This window comes from Myripristis murdjan, chromosome 2 (genome assembly GCF_902150065.1).
Source record: "Myripristis murdjan chromosome 2, fMyrMur1.1, whole genome shotgun sequence".
Lineage (NCBI taxonomy): Eukaryota > Metazoa > Chordata > Actinopteri > Holocentriformes > Holocentridae > Myripristis > Myripristis murdjan.
In genome coordinates, this window is record NC_043981.1 from 2,122,644 (window position 1) to 2,147,371 (window position 24,728).

At 39.6% G+C, this 24,728-nt stretch overlaps 1 protein-coding gene across 2 annotated transcripts in view; it reads right to left on the reverse strand.

The window, feature by feature from the left end:
• Window positions 1-24,728, reverse strand: part of nlgn4xa (neuroligin 4 X-linked a) — a 78,967-nt gene that overhangs the window by 37,943 nt on the left and 16,296 nt on the right. For both annotated transcript variants that reach the window (XM_030074521.1, XM_030074530.1), the window contains one exon: window positions 21,140-21,292. In XM_030074521.1, the coding sequence (XP_029930381.1) occupies window positions 21,140-21,292 (153 nt within the window). The remainder of the gene's footprint in view (window positions 1-21,139; window positions 21,293-24,728) is intronic.

The window sequence follows — 24,728 nt, forward strand, 5'->3', positions numbered from 1 at the left end:
TTTTCTGTCTCCCAGTTCTCGCTAAAGTAAAATATTTATTACTGAACTAAAACTGAATTGCTTCACTGGAGGTAAAGTTCTTCAGAAATGTCACAGTTTTCCCAGAACAAAAATCGATGTCTTTGCTACCCAGACAGCATGCATTTTAAAGCAGCACTGTCACTGATGTGTTCAGCTGATTTCATGAAAACGCCTCTGGTTTATTTTGATTTGGCCACAGCCACAATCCCATTTTGATTTTAATGTGTCAGTCGCATAACCTTTAACAAAATTGACTAGGTGTTGAAATGCCGTAGCAGCCGCCATTCAGAACTCATTCAAACTGTGCATCATGTCATTCGTTCATAGGTAGCTAAAGGAGACTTTAACAGTGGATCAATATTTCTGAAATGTTGAGTCATGGATCAAAGGAAAACCCCGATCAGACACACACTCATTTCATTAGAACCAGACTAACAGGGGATCATGCCTTAATTGGTGTTATGGCAATGGCTCTCCTTGGTTTGTCTGTCAGCAGAATACTTTTAATGGACCCCCTCTAACCCCCAGATATTGCTACAATGCCAGATATCATCCCCTACAATGCTCGCTGCAATCCAGGAGTTATTGTTATTTTGTGATGCGATTTGGGAAATTACACTATTGGTGTACCTGCTTTCCTTCAACATGGCTCATCAGCCTCAGTTAGGGATTTCCTACATTTCAGTGCCGTTGACAATCCCCTTGAGAGCAGACGTATACAGGAGAATCCAGAACTATGTCGCACTCCGTCATGCAGTGTCTACTGAACGTACCATCTAGCGATATAGGAACTAGGAAGCTCCTGTTTCTCTGAAAGCTCCAATATACCTGACCAGGCAGTAAATAACATAGAACCATCTGGTAAAAATAAAAGTAAATAAATTTGATTTTTTTCCTGCATGCTTTTAAATCAACTCTGCCTATCATAATTCAGAGAATATTTTGTTCAAGGGATGGTGAACTAAAATGTTTTTTTTTTCATTAAAATGGTTTTATTGTCATCATTGGGTGAAGAAATCATCATGACATTGTGACTGAGAGGTCTGGTGGTTGTTTTCTCCAGATTCAAACTTACTTAAGTTACTTCCACGTGAAACAGTGGAGCGATCCAATCAGAATACAACTTCAGTTTTTATTACACCCACCCCGGTTTGATTGACACTTCAACCATACCTTCTATCCTGTGTTAGCAAGTGCCAGCTTCACTGTTCACATAATTCCATGTGTCCTTTACGTCGGCATGGATGTTAAGCAGTAAATCCACTAGAGGGCAGCTCAGAGTCGAAAGTTTCTGACAACCAAATAACTTGGCGAAGGCGGAGGAGGTTGTAATAATGGACCTGCTCAGAAAGAGATGAAAGAAAAGGCAGCATTGCAGATGGCGGTGATCTATGAAGGCCATCAAACACATCACGACAGGACAGAATATTCTTTTCTGTAGGCCATACACCAGTCTCACTTGAACTACTGGCCACAGTGCCCCCATGATCTCTGGTGCTACGGCTCCTTTTCATCTGTTGAGCATAAATGAGCCTTGATACTGAATAAGAAAATCCCTGTTTTTACTTGGGTTTACCATGTCTTTAAATTAAGAGTTAAGTGTTAGCTTTTGAAGGACAGAGTTGTAATGTTAGCCTATTTTACGCTTACTTCATCTACTTTCCAACTGACATGAACACTTGCAAGTCATATTGATGGGAATCTTTCTGACCTCTACCGTCCCTCTCATCTGAAGTGGCCTGGTTCACAGCAGCCATTCTGACATGAATAGCAGGGTAAACAAAGGTGTTAGTAATGATGTTAATTAAGGTTGTCTTCCATGTAGGTCTAATGGAACCTTAATTAATGTCACTAGTAATACTGCTCACACAGTTTACTGAGGATTCCCCTTGCGTTTTCACAGGTTTCCCATAGCATAGCCCCACAAGATCAATAACTGACTTTCAAAAAATGGGTGAAAATAAAATTGGAAAACTTTTGGTCTTTATTTTAAATGTACCATTAACTTACAATTTCGTCTTTTAATTTTGTATTAATTCTGAATGAAATGAAAATGGATGACCTTATGAAGAACAACTTCCGCTTTAATTTGTAATGTATTTGTATGTGCCCTCACTTTCCTTTTTACTTGCCCACATTGTAACTTTACAAAATGACAGCTGTGGGAAATGGATGTTGATCTGGGCCACAAACACATGACACTTTAGTCAGCCTTGTCAAGCGACAGTGACATATGTGGTCAACGCAACCTTCGAAGGAGGCGGCACACAGGGACGCAGTTATATCACAGATGATCTAATATAGTATACACAGACTGTTCATTCTTAAACATTGGGGAAAGCAGAACGGCTAGTATGACGTTTACCATTTACAGCCACTTACAACAAATCTGTGACCCCGGCGGAATTCTTCACAGTTTCTCAGTAGTTGTCATCGTTTGCTTTGACAGTGGAACCTGTCAAAGCAAACGTAGTGCTGCCAATTAAAACTGCTCAGCTGCTGAAAAACCTCACCACCCTCACACACCTTATTAAAAAAAAAAATCTTTGTTCTCTCATTTTGCTCTTTTTTATTTTGCTTTGATTATCTATTAGAGAAATTAAACAGCTCTTGTCATTCTCCCGTTTGATTTGGAAAGTAGATCCGGCAGGTAGTCTGCAGGAAACTTCTGCATGGTACCCTTGCACCAGGAAGAAACAATCTGAGAGTACTTTCAGAGATAATTGTAATTATATAAAAATTAGGTACTGGGACTTGTTCTTCATATTGGCAGAACCTGCTTTGTTTGTTTGTCTGAATTCTGGATTATCAGTCCATGAGGGTATTTCACTACCATGTGGACTCATAACACAACCAGGTAACTTACAATCCAATATTCTATCAGACAATTTTGCTTTGAGATCAAAAATCTGCTTTAATGCAATAGCAAGAAATATATATATAATTTTGTTCCAGCAATAAGGCAGCCAGCTATATGGATTTTTATATCTACTGCTGGTAAGAAGCTGACCATAATGTCACATGTTGTCATAGCTGTGTGCACGACCCCATACTCCCTCAAAAATGAATTATGTAATGACAAATGTATTGAAGATAACAGTCTGCTAAAGCATCTCCTGGTGCTTTTCAGACCACAGGTTTCACTTATAGAATGGCTGTGGTTACAAGTCCTCCAGCTGCATTGCATTCTGGTCTATGGAGGGTACTGTCAGTGGAGAAATTGGGATAACACTATGATAATGTTCCTTAACAAATGACTTGTGAACTTATTACAGATATGTTCATAATTTCATGATGATTGTAAATAGTCACATATTTCTAACCGTATTTATAATGACTTTATAGATGTAGGGATGTAATCTCTGAAATATTCTTGAATGTCATGTGGATCAATTGTTAATGAACGTTATTATGCAGTGTTACTGAAATGTGCGTCTGGGCCTCTTCTGCGATGGATTTTTCCCTGTATGACTGTCAGACGTTGGTGCAAAATGGCAGCTGTGGAAAGAAACCCTCGCTCTTTTGATTGTGAGCAGCTGACACCAAAACCTGACATTTATCATTGATGTTTCAGATCTCGGAAACATTTCCTGCTATTAAACTCCACTGTAGCTGTGGGAAAGATCTTGACGTGACGTTTGGCCAGAAATAGCAGAACATTAAATGGGCACCCGAATGCAAGGCGCATCACAAATCGATGTATTTAACAGCATCAAAGCATTTTAGGATGAATTTCCCTCCCAAAATACATTTACATACACTACTGTCATAGTGCAAATGTCTTTGTCCCCTTGCGCACATTGTGCCATTGTACAAGTACATGCACAGTTCACCGGCTGATCATATAATCCCCGAGAAATGGCTAAGAGGAGCAATGTCCATCCTCATATTCTTTCTTTACATCTCTCTCATTTCCATACCACTTCCATCCTAATGCAGGAATGACAGCATGCAGATAAGAGAACTTCAGTAATATCCTTTGACGGGAGCTTATGCCTTTCTGCTAGTGTAAGGAACCGCTGTCTTTGATGTAGTAACTGTCGGCAGGAGTTGAATAAGATACCGAGCTTTTGTGCCGACACCCCACTCTTCAGCCATACCAGACTGAATATCATTTTCACATTTGCAAATACCATAGCATACTCGACTGCAACAAAGCCACCAACCCACTGATCTCTTTAGAACGCTGTTTACTGTTTGATCTTATCACTTTTTCGCTTAGTTATCATTCAGGAAATCCGGGGGCCTGGGATGTGGTGACACCTTAAACTGTGTGGATGAATATGCTTTGAAAATGAAATGCTAATGCGGCATATCAGCTCTGATGTTTGGATAATGGGTGACACTTTTTCAAAAATGAAATAATTGAAGACTTGGGATGAAGGTCGACCACAGGCATAAGCAAACAAAAATTCAGGTTAAACTGCAGCCTCCTTCGATTTCAGTGAGACAAAGCTAAGCGGCGCTGTGGTACTTCTGCATGACTGTGGTACAAGGTACTTCTTATCAATCAATATTTCTAAGTGTCGGCTGCACTTTGTGTTTGGATTGTACACTGAACAATGGTGTCTGTGGTTTACATTTGATGGTACAAAGAAGTTGTGTATTGATTATTTCTCAGGGGTCGTGTAACCAAGCAGTGGCACCCACTGCGTTGTTCAATAGAACCACACAGCTGTGCAGAGAGAAGAACACCTGCAAAGATAAAAAAAAAAGCGAGCAAATCAAGCAAAAAGAAAATTCGATCAGACAACGCTAAGCTTTATTTATTTATTTATTTTTTTTGTGGTTTTTGGTTTTGATGTAGGTCAAAATTGCCGAAAATACTCATATGAGGTTCTGGTCAGGGCAAAGCACTAACCACTGCTCTCTATTAAAAACTGGATTGCTGATGTCATTGTAAGAAAGTGAGGTCATAGTGATGCCATATTGATGCGCCCATAGACACAGTTTTTCAAAATAATTTCCCATTCAAGATATAGGCATTCTGTCAGTTATGAGCATTATTAGAGGGCCAAAAAAAAAACTTTAGTAAAAACTTTAGTTTACCTTACACAGGTATCTCTTGTCTTTATAAACAAACAGAACAAAAGCAAACCAAATTTATAAGTGACTCAATGCATTATTCTCTTTTATCTTGTATCATTAGTATGATCTAAAATCATTAGATCTAAGTTAGCAATATTGTTAAGAAAAGATTCAACCTGCAGCCTTGATAAGATAATAATATAAGCATGATATATATAAAGATAGATGATACTTGACAACCACAAAAAATATCTTAATGCAGCAGCTCACTGAGCTAGTTGGTGGTTTCATGTATGGAACTAGTGCCAACTCCTGTGCAAAGAAAGTCACTACTGCCCGTCCCAAAAGTAGCGACAAGTCTCTAGATGACATCATCATCTAATCTGCATACAAGGTTGATCTGCATGATTAACAAATCATCATGTGTGGTTGGCTATGATGAACTGACTGTGTATGCACTGCTGATTTGCACCTCTGCAGCTCCGGTGGTGTGAATGAGCAGCTGTTCTCTGCAGCCGTCCTACTGAGCCTGACCCACATTAGTGTTGTGGGACAGGGGAAGGAGTCTGACGGTGGTCCCCTCTCAGAAGACTGGACTGCTGTTAGCAACACCTTGTGGAACTTCACAGACACAGTCATGTATTCTGTGCTGGTCACATGATGGTGACCAGCACAGGTTATTTTCTGCTGTTTAAATTGTTCATATTTATATTTTTTCTATATTCCTTGTTTATAGTGTTTATATTGCTTGCTGCTATTTATTATCTGTTTATAATATAAATTTGCTTCATATTTTGCTATCCACTTTGCTACTGTAATGTTTGAAATTTCCCCACTGTGGGACTAATAAAGGTTGTTTCATTTCATACATTATTTTGGACAAAATAGGTAGCAAGGTGACAGGAAGCCTCGTTGCAAATGAGACAAAGCTATTCTGTTAAATACCATTATTATCATTAGAGAGCAAAATCATTTAGGTGATCTATAATAATGCCAACAATAATATCATAAGCTTTCTCCTATTATGATTATCACCTGTGGATTGTTTTCACACCTCCGTTAGTGAATGGCATTTTTCAAATATACGTTGTGCTTCCTGTCTTTACAGCTTCATTCGGGAACACCAAGCTGGCTGCTGACCCACTTCTGGTGGCCTCTGTGTTATGTCAGTGTGGCTGATCTATACTGTAATCTGGAAGGCAAACACTGCCAGGGTCCAGAGGGTCTGTGTCTTCCTGGGGCCATCTCTGTTACAAATGCAAGACTGTAACACACTTTTGAGCAAATGACATATTACCTGCAGTGTCTAGATGAAAAGATGTCCCAATTATTCTGGCTTCAGCACAAATTCTATGCCTCATCATGGTAAAAAATAAGTTCCATGCCATTTTGAGTAAATTGCATGTGTGTCTGTATGATTCAGAGAAATTTCACACTTCATATTTGATTGCAGTGATTGAATCCAAATGCACAAGGGTCAAGGGAGGTGACACACAACAACAATCCCAGGAGTCAATGGGGGAAATGGACTGTGCTGATTTTCTGAGTGACTGCAACTATTCAGGCAGTGGCTGGAACCCCAATAAAGACACCAGTTCAGCATGGCCCAAAATAGCAGATCAACACTCTGGCACGCTGCTGTCAGAGATTAAAAGCTAATGTCACCGTCTTTGCCACTGTGCTGCTCCACTTAGCCATCTCTGATTTAGACATTTTGGATTTTTCTGTTTTGCTTTGTCAAAGTGTCCATTTGGCTGCGGCTATTTGCTCTTCTCTTTCATTATCCACCAGACCTGCTGGGCCGTTTCTCAATTCAAGCGAAATGAGCGGCCATCTCGAGCAATTGTAATTGGTGAAAATTCAGTGCAGCATACAATTATGTTCACTATCCATTGCTTATTGCAGCATTTACTCAAAGCCAAAGTATATCACAACCAACGCATTAGCTGAGAAAACAGAAGGGGGGGCGGAGGGAGCGATGGGGGTTGATGCAGCTATCATCTGTCACCGGAGCCTGGGGAGATTTAAAAACATAGTCTCGGATCATGGAGATTTACTCAGCCGCTGACCAAAAAAAAAAAAAAAAAAAAAAAACATTTGAAATGCTATATCCCACTTTCGGCCATTTTATCAGCTGTTATTAGCTCTGCTCCAGCCTCCATGTGCAGGTTGAGGCCGGCAGTGACGTCCATCTTCTCCCAGGGAAAAACCATCTGGGCTTTTTCAACCCTCACAAATCCCTCCAGTACATCTGTTGCGTTGTGCAGCTCTGCCGTAGCTAACACAGCCGGTATTATGAGCAGCTCAAAAGCTAATAAATGCTTGAAATATAAATTCTTCCTCTTTTTTTTTTTTTTTTTTTGGGTGGGGTGTGGGGTAACATTGACTTTTTTGAGCCACTTTTTGTTTGTGAGCCAATCTCTTTTTTTTTTAGCACTTTCTATTCATTTAGACAGTGGAGAGGGGGAGAGAATACACCATTTCAACATGAATATCAACATACTTCAAGTTCTGTTTGGAATTACAATGAAGGCTGACCAAAGGCCAGTGACAACAATGACCTTTAAAAACAAGGTTTGGTTCAAAAACACAGAGGCCGCGGGTTATATAACTAAAAACTTTCCAAGAGGATATGAAGTAAATAGAGGTGAGTGAAAGACAGCTCTGCAGGGGGAAAAAACAATAAAAACTGCACTTCACTCTTGTGGCAATGCTATGGGTGTCAGCGAATTGACTGAAGTGCCGTTTTAACCCAATAACTGCATCAGAGTTGTGCAGGCCGTCACATGGAGGAGGAGGAGGGCTGATGTAATGGAGGCAAGAGTGAACGCCGCTGATTAGTTGGTGCTATGAAAGTGGCACACATTGTCAAAAGCACACAGAGAGCACCATTTGTCATGTTAATGACTGTTTTGCCAAAGCGACAGATGACTCCATTCACCCTCCTCCCCTCGCCCCTCGTCGCGTGTGCCGGCCAAGAGGAAATGCATGCTTTCGTGGGGCTTTTTCAGCGGGATCAGAGCTGCAGCTGCAGCCCTCCACGCGTTCTGTGTCATGTCAGAAGGCATCACCTCAGCCTCTGACTCACAACTAGAGTGAGGAGCCGCTCGCCGCTGTCGTGAGACGCCGACCGCAAACGGCACATTTCGCTCTTCCCCTTCACACGCCGCCGCGGCCATCACCGTCGCCGTCGTCCTTCTGCTGCCGGGGAGGAATTTAGAGTAGTGATGACCTCCTCCCAAGTACGAGCTTCCTCACAGAGACGCAGGAGTCATGGAGGAGGAGGAGGAGGCTGGCAGTCCAAATACCTGCCCTCTAGCTACAACCCAGCCCTCTGATAGAATAGAATAGAATAGAATAGAATAGAATAGAACAGACTAGAATAGAATAGAATAGAATAGAACAGAACAGAACAGAATAGAATAGAATAGAATAGAAAAGAAAAGAGTCTGAATAGCTGCCCAGTGGCTACAACCCTGCCCTCTGATAGGGTATAATAGAATAGAATAGAATAGAATAGAATAGAATAGAATAGTCTGAATACCTGAGCTCTGGCTACTATGCAGCACAGCAGAATACTATAGACTTGAATAGAGCAAAATAGAATAGAATAGAGCAGAGTACTATAGAGTAGCTACAACCCAGCCCTCTGATAGAATAGAACAGAACAGAGTAGAGCAGAGCAGAATACTATAGAATTGAATAGATCAAAATAGATTAGAATAGAATAGAATAGAGTGGAAACAATAGAATATAATAAATCAGAGTAGAATAGAATAGTATAGCATAGAGTAGAGCACAACAGAATAGACCAGAGCAGAATAGAGTAGAATATAGAACATTATTCATAATATTTTGTTCATCAATAATTTTCAGCGAAATGGTGCTGAAGTTTTTATAGGCTTATTCTTGTTCTTTCTAGTGTTTTACCAATTAATTTGTTCAATGGACCTGAACTCGGATTGTTTTAAATACACATTTTCAAACCAGTTTACGGCATATTGTTTTTAATTTAAGCTCTGAGGCATTTTTTTTTTGTTTTTTTTTTTATGTTTGAAGACATGGGGTGTCTTGGGAAGGGTAATATTTTCAGGGGTGCCTTGGTTAAAGAAAATTTGGGAACCGCTGATCTAGAAGGAAAAGACTGTAACTTATGACTTATACCAGATCATCAATCACTTTTGAGAATTTTTCCAGAATTTTTCCAGACTTTAAAATAATATGTACATTTATTTTTATTACCCTATATCATTATAAAAAGACTCACATCGTTTTTTTACATAATAACAACTTACTTATGCAGAGAATCAACTTAAACTCATATTTGGGGTCAGTAATCGTTCTCAATAGAATTATTGCCACCTCAGTTGTTTTTAGTATTTCTTCAATATAGGAAGAAAAAAAAATGCTAAATGTCTTAAATACCAGAATGCACTTTATTCCTCCTCACATTTTCTGAATTCTTTCATAATCCACAGGCCCGATGGGAAGCTTTGGTGGGCCGATTGAGGCCTGTGGGCCGCCAGTTCACTTTCACTGATTTACAGTAATGCACTATAGCATTTGTGGTAGGATCAGTAACATCATGTTGATACAAATATTCCCATCAGATACCAAACATGCATCCCGCTCTGTTAGAGATGGTTTTGATTCTTGTTTTGAAGCAGCATGCTTATTCCTTCCAAGGCCCCTTCCAACTGTTATGAAAAAAGATGATGTTCTGTACTGACACTTTTGAGTTGGAGAAAAAAAAATTCTGGTGGTGTCGTTTTCATGGCACAATAACTGCTTGGTTAATATGAGTCAGTGACCCTGAAGAAAATCTCTCCCAAATAAGACATGATGAGAGAGAGAGAGAGAGAGAGAGAGATGCCGTTTATCAATCAACTGGAATAAATCTTAGCTGGCCTCTCTAAGCCCAGGGATTATAAAAGCAAAACACAAGTCTTCAAGAAAACAAGTGCATTTGTTATATCACAGAGTGCTTGGAAACAGCTAGGTCATAATTATGCTGTAGCTTTAGCAAGGCACCCTGAGAAGGCATTTAGCGGAGTCTGATTGAGGGGAATGATGGGAAAAGGGAGGGCGGCGGGGGACTGTGGGAGTCAATCAGTGAAGGAACAGTAAAAAGTAAAACTGGTAAAAAACGTGAACTGGAGTCAGTAATTAACATAAGGCAAACAGCCACCAGTGTTAACTGGAAAATCTATTTCTCAGGCGCATTAATATATGCACGATCCTTGCAACTTGATGCACTACAAGCACATTAGAAGCCCATTAGCGCCACAGAGAAACTTCACTTTCACCAAAATCTTGATACACGTAAGAAAATTGCATTCAGTATCATGTTAATAACTGCACCATTTCCACATCAAGTATTCAGCCTCAAATCTTTTTTCTATATTGTGCTTATTATGGCACATTCTAATGATGATGATGATTATCATGCACTCCCAATGTGCTCACAATACATTTTTAATGCCTTAAATCTACTTGAAGTGATACTATAATTATACCATGATATAATAAGTACAACATGAATAAACTGGGGGTTGTATTAGGCTTACATAACATCATGAGACCCTGCAGGGAGCTTGGTCATAGGTCAAGGCAGCACTGACCAACGCTCCCACTGATTGGCCAAAAGGGGCGTGTCCGATGTCAACAACATTGCCTGAAGGCGGGGCTAAGCACAAACAAACAAAAAAAAAAGGGCTGCTGTTTCTATCCATGCAACACCATGAAACCCACTGGGGAGGTTGGCCATGGTCCAATGAAGAAGGGATGAACTCTATGGGCCAATCTGAATCAGATGGATAGGGCAGTGGGCGGGGCTTAGCTCAAACGGGGCCGTAGTTTACAAAGATATTCTCAAACCATCGCAAAATCCAGCAGGGTGGTTCGTTATAGGTGAAGGAATCACTGACTAACTCTCCAATCTGATTGGCTGACAGAGCCTTGCCCTGTCTCGTCAATATTGTTAGCACAAAACAGCGCAGTAACCCTGGTCAGTGTGCCACTTCTTACTTACGATTTCCACCTTTTACATGATTTTATTTTTTCTTTACTTATTGAATTATGTGTTTCTTCACTTAATCCCAGGAAAATTTCAATAATCTGGGTTTCAGTGGAGCGTTTTCCTGTCCCATGAAGGTCTAAATGCTTCTTCTGAGTCTTTTCCACAGAATAAATTCTTTAAATTGTAATTGTTCACATGGCAGTGGAAAGGATAAACAATACTAAATGTCAGCTTAAATATACTGGCAGCTTCAAAACTAAAATATCAGCACTGTTATTTTCTTAAATAACCCATACTGGTTGAGTATCTACCAAACAGTTAATGGCATGTTATTAAAATGACTGTAATTAAATTGACTGTAATTTTCTGATGTTTGCCTGATGAGGATGTTGTATCAGTTTATATTTGTTTCTGAGTCAATAGCGTAATCTGCTTACAGGGCATCACACTGCCAGCACAGAGAGACAGCCTCCTGATGTTGTTACATCTCAATTGTCTCAAAGCTTCAATATGCTTCTCTGACTCATCTGCTTCGCTCCACATCTCTCTGTTCATGCATTTAATAAAGGAAATCAATAAGAGATTAATGGCTTTCACCTCATCTGTGCACTTCATGACAAGAGGATGTATCTTGAGATTTTGTAAATTCAGTAGCCCTATGTATTACAAATTTAAAGAGGGTAAGACTGAAATGAGGTGCTCTATCTCCTCACTGTATCCTCGGTTTCAAGCGAAGGACCAGTGAAGGAGGCAAGTGTCTACATCAGGCAGCCATCAGTAGTCGCCTCACGTCTGGCCATAATAGGCAGCGGGGGGTTAGAAAGAGAGAAAATGGAGAGCGCCATGTGCCTCTGACAGATCCCAGCACTGTGTAATGAAGCTCACCGTCGCCCTGGCCCATGTGACAGCTTTCTTGAGGCAGATGGGACTCGGTGTTATGAAAGCAAGTCCACGAGGCCTGCACGGCCCAGTCCTGGCACCCCTGTCCATCCTCCATCTGATTGCCTGAGTTGGAGTTCGCACACACTGATGACCCGGTGCACTCGATCCTGTTCCAGTCCGATGGACGGGACGCCTCTACAGTTCAGCTGAGTGGAATCCTGCTAAATGTGCTAAGGTAACGTGATAAGGTGTATGTTTAAACCAAAAATTCATATTTGAAAATGGAGGGATTTTGATTATATACTAGGCAGAAATAGTTCTGCACTGCTTTTTCAATCTATAATTTCTCCCCTTTATTTGTACCCAATAGTGTTGTATCTTATACCATTGTAAAGCCTGATGCGTCCTCTTTCCAATGAGATACAACTTGTAAGGATCCTGCATTTCTGGAATGAGTGACACTGGTAAATGTGTGGGAAGCGACCATTTTTTTTTTTTTTTTCTTTTTTGACAAAATCCCCTGCAGTATTTCTTCAGTTGATCATTTCTCCCATTTAACAATACCGATTGGTGTTGTCTTTTATACCGTTAGAAAGCCTGATTAGTCCCCTTTTCAATGAGAAATAAGTTGTAAGGATTGTCAATCGATTGGTATGACCAACATGGCTAAACATGTCCCCTCCCCCCCTTTTTGCGGGGAGCAAAATCCCATTGGAAAGAGGACGAATGAGGCTTTACAACGGTATAAGATACAACACTACTGGGTATAAATAAAGGGGAGAAATTATAGACTGAAAAAGCGGTGCAGAACTTTTTTTGCCTAGTTTATATTGTGAAATCTTTAGCACACCCACATGATTTGCAAAATGGTTTGTTGCAGTGTAAAATGTGGAGAAATTGAAGTAAATGGGCCAAACATTCAAAATCACTGCTGTGGTCTTTTAGGTTACAATGAACTTGCATTTTCTACAGCATCCTGATTCTGTAATTCAATGTTTTTCTGGTTGAAAGAAGATCTTTGGGCAGGAAGTAATGTGGGGGGAAGTTGTTGTCAACAGTGTAAACCAACGGGACAGCAGGAACCCTTTCAGGCGGGACAGGCAGGTTTCTATATGGAGTTTAATGGTTTTATGGGAGCCTTTCTGTATGGAAGGTTTGTATTGGTTCTCTTGATATGTGGTGTCAGTTGGTATATTTGTATTTGCCTCTTGCCTACCACAAATTTGAGTTTTCTTTTTCTTTTTTTCACGAAAAATTGTTTGGCTTATGGGTAGGTAGGTGTATGAAAATTAGCTAACAAGGTGAAAGCTTAATTTTTCCTTTTGCTGTCTTTAAAGAAACCATGGCCTTTTCATATGAACAGTGATTTATAACCAGCTGATAAAAAAAAAAAAAAAAAAAAAAAAAAAAAGGCTTCCACATTTGCTCTTGTAAACACTTCATGTTGGGTAGCTCTTTGCCAGTGTTTTGTCAAAATTTGTCTCTAATCCACTTCAAACCCAGGGACAACAACTATATCAAGTCGTTTCGGGTGGATTATTTTCCTGGCATTGACTTTTGGTTAAATTAAGGTTTTAAAAGCAAGTTATAGCATTACACATCCATAACCCAGTCTGGTAAAAGTACTTTGCCTCATAATGAATGAAGATCATATGTAGTCTTATTATATCAAACCCCAAAGTGTCCACTGACTCCATGAGGATTCCATCAGGCTATAATGCTTCACTTATTATTTATTCAATGCAGTGAAAAACAGGATTTTAGGGAATTCCACTTTAATGATGTAATTTCATATTTTACAGCATGGTACGTGGAATGTGCATGATGTAAGTTACTGATCTTTTCAGGGGAAGAGCACAAATTAAAGTGGTTTTCTGTAAGCTTTGTGTTTTGTTGGTTTTGTGGACATCTGTGGTCCTAAATAAGCCTAATTACCCACTTCTTGTCATATTTATAAAAAAAAAAAATTAACTGTTTCTGCTGCCAAAAACATGCCAAAAATTGCATCACTTCCTGTGTACAAGGTATTTTTTTTTGGGTGGGGAAGCTTAAGGCCATTATAATTTAAAATCCTCCATGAACTGGATATAGGCTGAGATCACAATGGTGTGATAGTAGTCTGTGACAGAGTTTGGCAAAAACAGAAATTCATATAGTAATGTCACAGATTAGTATTTTAATGTTTTAAATTGCCAGCTAGGAGTCATAGTCCACTCACCTCACTATACACCATTTCATCTCTGCTTAACAAGCCTGTAGCATGCAGCTCTACCATCCAGCTCACCGTTCATTACATAACAACTCTTATATTAGTCACAAATGGAGTCTTTTTCCTCAGCACTGAGCCATCAGGCCATTTCAACAGAAAGAGACAATCTTCTCTTCAGAGAACACACACACACACACACACACACACACACACACACACACACACACACACACACACACACTTCATGACCTTCCCCCACCTGCTTCACTCTGTTAAAAGCTACAGCTTTTCAAATACATTAGACACTCCCATAGAATCAAATCTACATTCTTTGAGGGGAAATAATGTAGATTTGTCATTCAATGTACATTCCACATCATGAACTCAGTAATGCAGTTGTAAGAGAAAGAGACAATCTACACTTTTGAGAACATGCATTTCATGCCACCACCCCTGCTTTTATGTTTTGAAAGCTACCTTATTAAGCATATTACAAACAAATTTTCCCATGAAAGAATGTAGATTTGTCCATCAATTTACAGTCAACATCATGAGGCAAACTACCATAATAAACAGAATCAGTTATATTACCATAGGAGCATTACAGATAGAGCTTGATTGATAGAACTTATTCAGATGCATGTCATTAATTTATGCTATAAACATTCATATCAGTGCAAATAAGGTAGTAAACAACTCTTCTACAAATAGAAAGGAAGGTAAGTGTAGGTGGTTTTCCTCTCCTCTACATCCTGTTCCTATAGCAGATATTGTAGTACATTAGTGCTGCATCTTTAAATTGACTGAAGGAAAGCGTGCACGGGGGAATGGTGCAAGCGATAAAGCGACTGACAGATGTCCAGCAGAGTGTGTGAGGTTAAAGTGGTGAAGGGTGATGAGTGTCTGATGACTTCTCTCGCTCCATTCACACACTCTTCCTTATCGGCCCGGCGGCCGAGGCAGCACAGAGAGCTGCTCGGCCTGCAGAGCTTGTCATGTCCTAACACAAGATGTCTGAACTCTGCATCACACTGTTCAGAGGAGCAATCGGGGAAAGCAGCACTAGGTGACTTCGCACACTGGCACCTCCAAATGGCAGTGAGGGGTAACTAAAGCTGGACTTGATATAACAGTGCACTGCTTTTTCATGTAAATAATTATCTGTTTTATCAAGTAATGCTTTACAACAGTGATTCAGCCAAGAGCTAGTTTGCAAAAGTGTCAGTGTTAAATTTGCAGCACATTTGCTTTGTTTTGAATCAGTACATTACATTACACTACATTAGTTATTGTCTCCAGCAGACGGTAGCCTGGAGGGGATCAATTGGATGCAATTATGCAATTAAATTGTGCTATTAAAATTAGTCCGCATGTCTGTTCTTGCTGTTCCAGAGACACATGAGCACATATACATAACACTCAACTGATGTTAGATATCTCTGCCAGGCAGCAGCCTGGAGGGGATCATGTGTTTGGTCATGTGTGTGTAAACAGCTGATCTCGTATCCTACTGGGTCTATCAATTTCACATTTTATGTGCACAGTTATGATTCAAAATTGATGATTCAAAACCTTTGAAAACACACACACACACACACACACACACATATGTAAATATATATATATATATATATATATATATATACATACAAACACACACACATATTATGGCATGCCATAATATATTACTGATTGTAGTTGTGTTCACGCCAATCATGGCTGAAAAAATCCAGGGCATGAATTGCATTTTTGGGCAAGTTTATAAAACACACTGCTGATGGAGGAAGTCAACAGAGCACAGAGCAAACACACAGGAGGAAAACACTGTAAAAAGTGTCAGGGGATGATGAAATCTGTCAGCAAGCAAGGATTTAAAATAGGTTAAATAGGCTGATGCTTCACAACTGTAAAAAAAAAAAAAAAGACTTGTAAAACAGCTGTCACCATTTCATATGTCAGTGGAGAGAGACAGAGAGAGGTGGGGTGGGGCAGGCTGGTGTGTGTGTGTGCATGTATGTGTGTGAGAGAGAGAGTGTGTGTGTGAGAGAGAGATCTTAGTAGTACTTTTGATTTTTGCTATTAATTAAGTAAGTTCATTAAGTAATTCATGCTCTCTGTGAAATACAGTTTCTGTCAAGGGCCAATATGACTTCTGTCAGAGAGCCAGACATGACTCATGAGCCATAGGTTCCCCTCCACTGGTATAATGTGTGTAATACAGTCGAACACTGAGAGAGAACAAGAAAAAAGCTTAACTCGAGACTCTGGGAGTTCATACGGTAAATTTTCAATAGGCTACTGTACTGTATTATATTTGAATCCTACAGTACTTTAATCTGTAATTTGAAATGCATTCGACAGTACAATTGGCTGCTGAGTCTTTGCTGAGTTTTGCTCTGTACATAGGGTAGCCTGTAGTCTGAGACATGCCTGGTGGGTTGCCCTGGGTAACTGAAAGCGACAACATTTCATAAAAGCTGACATTGATTATTATAATATGTTGGGTCAGCGGTTATGCTCAATGCTAAAGATCAAAGCAATGACAAACTATTAATTGGGATGATTGGGAATTCTGAGTGTAAATATCTAGAAATCATGGAAAGCACAGCGCACTCATGTTTATCAACCTAGTGCCAAAGCATGCATCCTCTGAAATCGTGTTTCCCTCGCTTTGCTTCGCCATCCTGTCCTCAACTGAGCTCTGTCCTCCTTTCGAAACTTGGAATGTTTTTGTTCTTTTCTTCACTGATGTGAAATCGAGACACCGGTAGGCGAAAGATTCAACGTCAGTGAGTCCGATTTCAACGCTGGGCTTCGATTCCTCACTGCCTCTGAGAACGAGCGCAGAACTTCAGCGGGCCAGAGAGGGTGGATCTCCAGCATCTCGGTCAGAGGGGGTGTGAGCCTCTCCTCCGCTGCAGTCCTACTTTGTGATTTGGACTGGTAATACCGGATCTTTATGCAAAAATCTCGTCAAGTGTTGCTTGAATGCCTAACAAGATCTCCATTCCTACATTTTTTACTCTTTGCTCCCCCTATGTTCTTTTTCATCTGACTCTATTTGTTCTCAGCGTTCTCTTTTGTCTCTGTCTGTATTCTCATCTGCATTCTCTCTCTCTCTCTCTCTTTCCCTCCCTCTCTCTCTCTCTCTCCCCTCATTTCTTTTTTCCTTTCCGCAGTGCACACTTTTCCAGAACACCTTTTCCCCCCGGCTCTCAGGCAACTAAATATAGTGACTGGTGCAGACAGCTCGGCCTTATAACAAATGGTAAGCAGAGCAGAGCAGCGGTGGTAGTAGCATGTGAATAAGAATGTACTGTGGCTTCCCTTCACTGCTAAGAGACCATGACTCACATGCAAACAGTGTATGGCAGATAAATCAAATTCATGGCTGAAAACAGTGAATAAAAAATCGCATCGGATACCAGTCCAAGTGCCTGCTGATACAATCTTTTTATACGATGCTTTGACATAAAATATGTGATGTGTTTATGTTATTGTCATGTGATTTCTGCCGCTTGTCTTGTGTAGCCGACATCTGTATGGCATTTCTGACAGCTGTATGTCACTTGAAGAAATATTCCACAGGAGAACAATAAAGTCATAATCTTTATCTGTCCATTAAACCCAAGTTATTTCAACATAAGTGCATTTGCTTATGTTTCAAGTGGCACTGTGAGAGCTGTCACTTTTCTTTGTACACACATAAGGACTGGTTGCCATGGTAGCTGGCCAAGGAAAAATATGTTTTTTTTTCTTTTTCTTATGGCTAGACAAAGATTGTTTTTTTTTTTTGTTTTTTTTCATGCAACCATAGATTGAAAGATTGAAAATACCAGCGAAGAGGGGAGAGTTCAGATTTACTTACTTTACTACAAAACAGAACCAGATAACTGACAAAAGGATAACAATTTTTATGAATGACAATATTTAAACTAGCTAAATGATGATTGCATGAAAAAATGGGTGAGTGATATAAATGTAACATAAGGTTTAAAAAACAATATGCACTCTCATAATTTTATATTTGCCCTGACGACATGGGCTCATGGTTGTTTTCTGTTCCCAAGCATCAACACTGATCCCGAGGCACATTTTGATGTTTCCTTAAACTTACCCAAGCTGTTGTACTTACCTAACTTTAACCTTACCCTTAACCCTAACCTAACATTAACCAAGCTGTTTTAGATAACTAACTTTTACCTTACCCTTAACCATAACCTAACCTTAACAAAGATGTTTTAGTTACCTAACTTTAACCTTACCCTTAACCTTAACCTAACCTTAACCAAGCTGTTTTAGTTACCTAACTTTAACCTTACCCTTAACCTTAACCTAACCTTAACCAAGCTGTTTTAGTTACCTAACTTTAAACCTTACCCATAACCCTAACCTAACATTAACCAAGCTGTTTTAGATAACTAACTTTTACCTTACCCTTAACCATAACCTAACCTTAACAAAGATGTTTTAGTTACCTAACTTTAAACCTTACACTTAACCCTAACTTATCCTTAATCAAGCTATTTTAGTTACCTAACTTTAACCTTACCTTTAACCATAACCTCACCTTAACAAAGATGTTTTAGTTACCTAACTTTACCCTTATCCTTAACTACACCTTATCCTTAACCAAGCTGTTTTAGATACCTTACCTGTACCATATATTTTACCCTAACCTTAACCAAACTGTTTTACTGGCCGGATTTAACCTTAACACTATCCTTAACCAATACAAATCGTAACTGCTCATTTGAAAAGAGATAAAGTCAACAGTGTGTTGACTTTATACTTTATACGCACAGACCTTTCAAGTGGCCTTGATAAACATACAGTATGCACAAATTCTACTGTCCTTTTGTCCAATGGCACTATTCTTTCCAGTGTTAACAATATTTTAGTTTAGTTTTTTTGAGTTTTAGTCTAATTCTATTGCAAATTACATTTTTTCCTGTGTAGTTTCCTCTTTAATTTATTTATTTAAACTTTATGGAGCTCTTGTGGTTGCAGTGATTCAAAACCTTTGAAAAACCTGTTATATCCTAACTGGGATCTAACTCATCAGCTGGTTTCTCCTCTAAGTCTGAGCACCGAAGAAGTGGAGCTGCACCCGGTGGAGATCTGCACTCTCCTAGCTACATCTGTATTATCTAGTGGTTTGTAATGACTGGATCCCTTCCAAACTCTGGTCAGGAGTTGTTTTAATTCATCTGTTTCTTGACTTTTCAAGTCTTTTTTTTTTTTTTTTGTTGACAAAAGTATCATCATATTTCATCACGGTTTTTGTCACCAAGGATTCATTTTTGCTACATTTTCATCTCAGTTTCATCTTGGAAAAAGTGTCTTTGACAAATACTTCTGTCATAGTCATAGTTTTAGTCAATGAAATGAACACTGGTTCTTTCCCCCAAAATCTTTTAAAAAGCATCGCATATGCCCTCAAGATACAATAATGTCATTCTCATCATCACAGATGCCTTCTCAGCCGCCACCACCAACATCATAATCTCCATTATAATCATCATTATTGTTATGTCTGTGTGCAAAGCTAAACAGAGTATGTGTAAAAGACAGACACTATAATACTCGCTGTCTATTTCTATTTTTAATATCCAGACATAATTGAGCAGTTCAAAACCAAATATCAAGTGTGGGTGGACAAACCTTGGTGGCTGAAGGACAAACTTCACCTGCAGTTGCCACTTCAGTCTTCATAGGCTGATATTAAAGTCGTTTACAAGAGTGAAGCGTCTTATGGAGAGAGACACTACCTCTAGCATTTGTTCTCCTGCCCATTTAGATGTCACAGACAAACACAATATCTGTGCAAGCTGGCAAAGCATATCCTTTCCATTTCACCACTCGTCAGCCACCATTTCCACACTACATGTTGGTTCGACTTGAATGGATGAGGGAGTCAGAAAATGGCCACGGCCAGGCTCCCTCCAGGAGCATTTCGGTACAGAGTGTCGGAAACTTCAACGATCTCTCACTCAAAACGTTCGATGCTATCATCCCCTTCTCAGACTTTTTTTTTTTTTCCTTTGGCGACAGACATTCAAACAACAAATCTTTATGTCAAAGGTGAGATAAAGCGCTCCCATGTGTGCTAGAAACTACTTTCATCTCATGGATAAAAAAAGCACAGCGGTGTAGATAGTGGCTCAGATCGGCACATTGAAACTGATTAGATCGATTTTTCCAGTGTACAACTTTTATCCTGCTTGAGGTTTGATTGTGCAGAATGATTAAGGCACCTGAAATAGCTGCAAATGTAATCATCTTCATTCAATTTGCACATGCTTATCTCTCAGCGTTGCATTTGAGTACAATCACTCTAAAGAAAAAGGAAAAAAAAAAACAAAAACAAAACAAAAAAAAACACTGCAGAACCCGAGCTGTGCCTTGCCATCACAGCCTGCACAAACCCTGGACACAATCAAGAACAAGTGAACTGTTTAAAACATCTCTGCATACATTATGTGCATATAGGTGAACAGATTAACCTTTCTGATTTGCTTCAGCATATTTGCTCTATGAGAATGACAGTAGAAATCCACCACTGCAGCACTTACATAACACACACGGCGCGAGTAAGCCCAACTTAATTAAAAGCGTGAGGCGATCCATCAATGCACAGTGAGAAAGGTCTACCGGTTTTATTATAATGTTCTCATGCAGTTATTCAAAAATGTAATCAAAAAGAGCTTAGGAAGATTTTCACTGTCTGCTTCCTCGCATGTAGACTTGTTGTTTAAATAGTGAAGACACACTGAAACGAAAGGCATTTTGTAAGTGTCCTCCAGGAGCTTTTATGGTTTAAAAAAAAAATCAACCTGCCAGCTGTGGTCGATAGTGTAAGCCAATCAATCGGTCATTAAGTGACTCGTTAAATCAATAACTCGCTCACTTTCTGTCTCATTCAATCGGTCAATCAACTTTTTCCCATATGAAATATAGCCTCAGATTAATTGACTCACCCAGAACTCCGAGTCGGTAGTTGATTGTGATGACGATGACGTTCCCGTAACTTGCCAGGATGCTGCCGTCGATCATGTTGCCGGTTCCTTCCATGTAGGAGCCTCCGTGGATGTAAACCATGACTGGTTTTAGCCCGTTCTCATCATGGATGTCTGCAAAGAGAGCCACACACACAGGAGTCCTTAAGCAGTAACTACTGCAGTCTCCCAAAATAAATAAATAAATAAATAAATAAATGCCACATGTTGCTATTGTACCCAGCAAGCATTTGATGGACAGCAGCGTGCAGGAGGGAGCCCAGTTCATCTCAAATTTTTCAGAATATGATAATATGGCCAGTAAAAAATTAGGGCTGAACTGTTACTTCATTGAAATATCATCGAAATTGCAATATGGCCAAATACGATATCCAAATTGCACAAGCTGCATTTTTTTGATGGGTAAAGTGTTTGTCAAATTATAATAAATAAAGTATTATGCAAACGATGCCCTGGCTTAGAAATTGTATTTTTCAGATGTAGGAAAACAGGTTTTTTGGTACAGACCTCAGCAAAAATCACATTATCATCATTTTAATTTACTATTCCTGCAGAAATCATGAATCATATCACAATTGCAATATCTGTAAAATTAATTGTAATACGATTTTTTAACCATATCGTCAAGCAAAATATCAAACAGAATATTTCAATGGATGTTTTGAATTGATATCATAAAGATATGAACATCACAGTTTCACAAAGCGATGTAGGTCGCAGGTTTGGATGACATCAGACATCGCGTCAGCTTTCATTTGGATGCTATATTTATACGGGTTGCTTCAAGCTGTTGTCATATCAACACATATTCAGTGTCAAAATGTTTGCTGTGCAGGCTTTAGAGCCGGCGTCAGGTTGAGCTCATCCTTTGACTCTCATCGTTTATTAAAACTGAGGCTGAACAAAGCTGCTGTCCAAAAGAACCATCAGTACAGTGTTGGAGCAAAATCGTGATTATTAACTGTTGGGAACATGGAATATATCATGATCCTCTGCATTCATTCATGCCTGACATTTTAATAATCAGGCAAATGTAAAACACTTACAGTATCCATGTCTGCACAACAGGAAAATTAGATTGACCTTTTTAGCAGTCTCACCTCACAACAAATCAATTTGCTCATGATTTGCATTCCCTGATGGATCAGCAAATCACACAATTATGCCTTGGGGCCTGTACACAACGTGTATCAACTCATTATTCAAATATGATCATTTATACAATACAGCGCATATAGAGAGATAGAGGGACGGAATCGAAATGCGATGTGCAGTGTGAAATTTTAAGATAACACTCTAAAGACTGTACTGTGTCGTTAATTTGTGGCTTTTTGTTACATTTCGGGACCCTTTTGTGTTTCACCCATGGCAAAAATGAATGCGGTTTTTGAATCTTGTCAGCCAGTCATTGTTTTTGTAAAAAAAAAAAAAAAAAAAAAAAAAAAAAAAAAGAACATTTTAGCATATTAATGAGTTGCTAACTAACATTATGCTGATGCTGTGTTACTAAGCTATGACAATGTGCCTCTCATTGCGCTTGCCACCACTCGGCTCAGACATCTGGTCTCCACTTGGATGATTTTCCCCCTCTAAGAGACATTGGGACCTGGTACCTTTAAAGGTCCCAATCTCAACTCTTACAGTATATGCATTTTTAGTAATGTTTATGCATGTCTGTTTGATACTTCTGTGATGGTTTTAACAATAAAAATTCTGCCAAGCCCTTCAGTTTTTGGTGCTAAGTGGAACTAACTGCACATCAGTAAATAAGAACGTCGGGATTTATGTATTGCGTTGTTCTTACGGCCAAACTGCCGTGACGTTGCACTAAAAACAGCCACAGGTAGAAAACTGACGGCTCATTTGTGGAAGCTTGCGAGGTCGGCCAATTTGTTTATTTCTGTGGTCACTATTAATATGTAATTGTGCCGTTCAAAGATAAACAGTTAAACAAGATGGTCTGAAACATCGTTTCAGTTCTTCTAACTGGATTACTTTAGGATTATTTTCTGTTTCTGTACTGCATGGCTGGTGTCTTGGATAAGCCAAACAGTGCTATCTCAATGCCAGTCAGGCCAACTGCTACGTTAAGATCAGGAGTTTAAAGAACAAGTTTGTACTTTTCAGATGGAAATCTGAAAAATCCGACCCTTTGTCCACTCTCTACCGTTACCCAGCCTCCTCAAACACAACATGATTTCACTGTTTTCTTAAGTTGAAATTACATCTCAGTTGATACTGGTTCTTTCTCCCCCATTTGCTCTGTGCCAGTGAACTTCTCTGTGCATGACACGGAGGTTTGTTGCAAGGTAATATGTGCATAAATGGTAAATGGGCCAAACATTCAAAATCAGTGTTTTTTAAGTTTGCTGGTCATATTCTTCACAGGATGTTTATTAAAAAAAAGAGAGAACTTAGATATATTTTCCATTCAAAATCAACGATGTGATCCTTTAATATTAGTGCCAGACATGGTTGAACTGGAAACAAAATGGATCCAGAATCTCTTATTTAATCATAAAATTTACCCTTTCAGGGTCTATTATGAGTGCTGCAGATATGGTTTGGTATTCCCTAGCAGAACCTGATGACATTTTCCATGGCTTCAACCCTGCAATCTGTGCATCTATGTCCTCCCTTGCCTGCTTCATTTGTTCTTGGTGTAATACGCTGGGAATGCTGCAATTAGGCCAGATGAATACCTTGTTTACGAGGCTCTCCAGTTGTGATTAAGCTGGGTGATTAGTACATGTGTAGGTGGTGATTATAAATTAAGAGTGGAGCCTTAGCATTGAAGAAGATGGAACGGGAAGATATCATTTCTCCCAACAACCGACGGGCACATTATATCAGCTAGCCGCATCTTCATCATCGGGATCTCTCGACTGACTTTTAAATGAAATCCTGTGGGTCTGGGGGAGGCTAAGCTCAGCATCCGCTATTCCACCTCAAGGCTTGAAAACAGGCGGTCTGACTCAGAATAAATGCTTCGTCCCCCCCTCCATTCTTTTTTCCTGAATTCAACCCCAGGAAAAAAAAAAAAAAAAAAAAAAAAAACTCCGAAAGTATCATATCGTTGTCCTTGCGCGGCCCGGCATCTCTCAGATCTCCTGCACTACTGTAGGTTCAGCTGCCTGGAATGAACAGCTGAACGAACCCATTATCCACAGCCCGGCCGCCCGGGTTCCTTGGAAGTCTCTCAAATGTCATTCAGGATGAGAGCATCCGCTTTGAAAAATGCCGACTTGAGAAGGGAGCTGGCCTGTTTGTGTTACTGTTTGTTGGGAGATTCAAAGCCACGGTGCAGCTCCTATGCACAGAGGCATATGAATGTTATTCAAAATCAAGCATTCGGGCATTTCAAACAGCATCTGCCGCTTATTATACCGAGTCATGGGTGCACCAGAAATGGAGCAGTGGGGAAAAACCGGCTACACAGCTCCTGTCTTTCTTGTGTAATTGGTTTTAACTGGAGGCCTGCTCTGCACACACCGCTTATTGGTTTGCTTTGCATTTGCCTTTGGCTGGGGCTAGACGTGCAATGCAACAG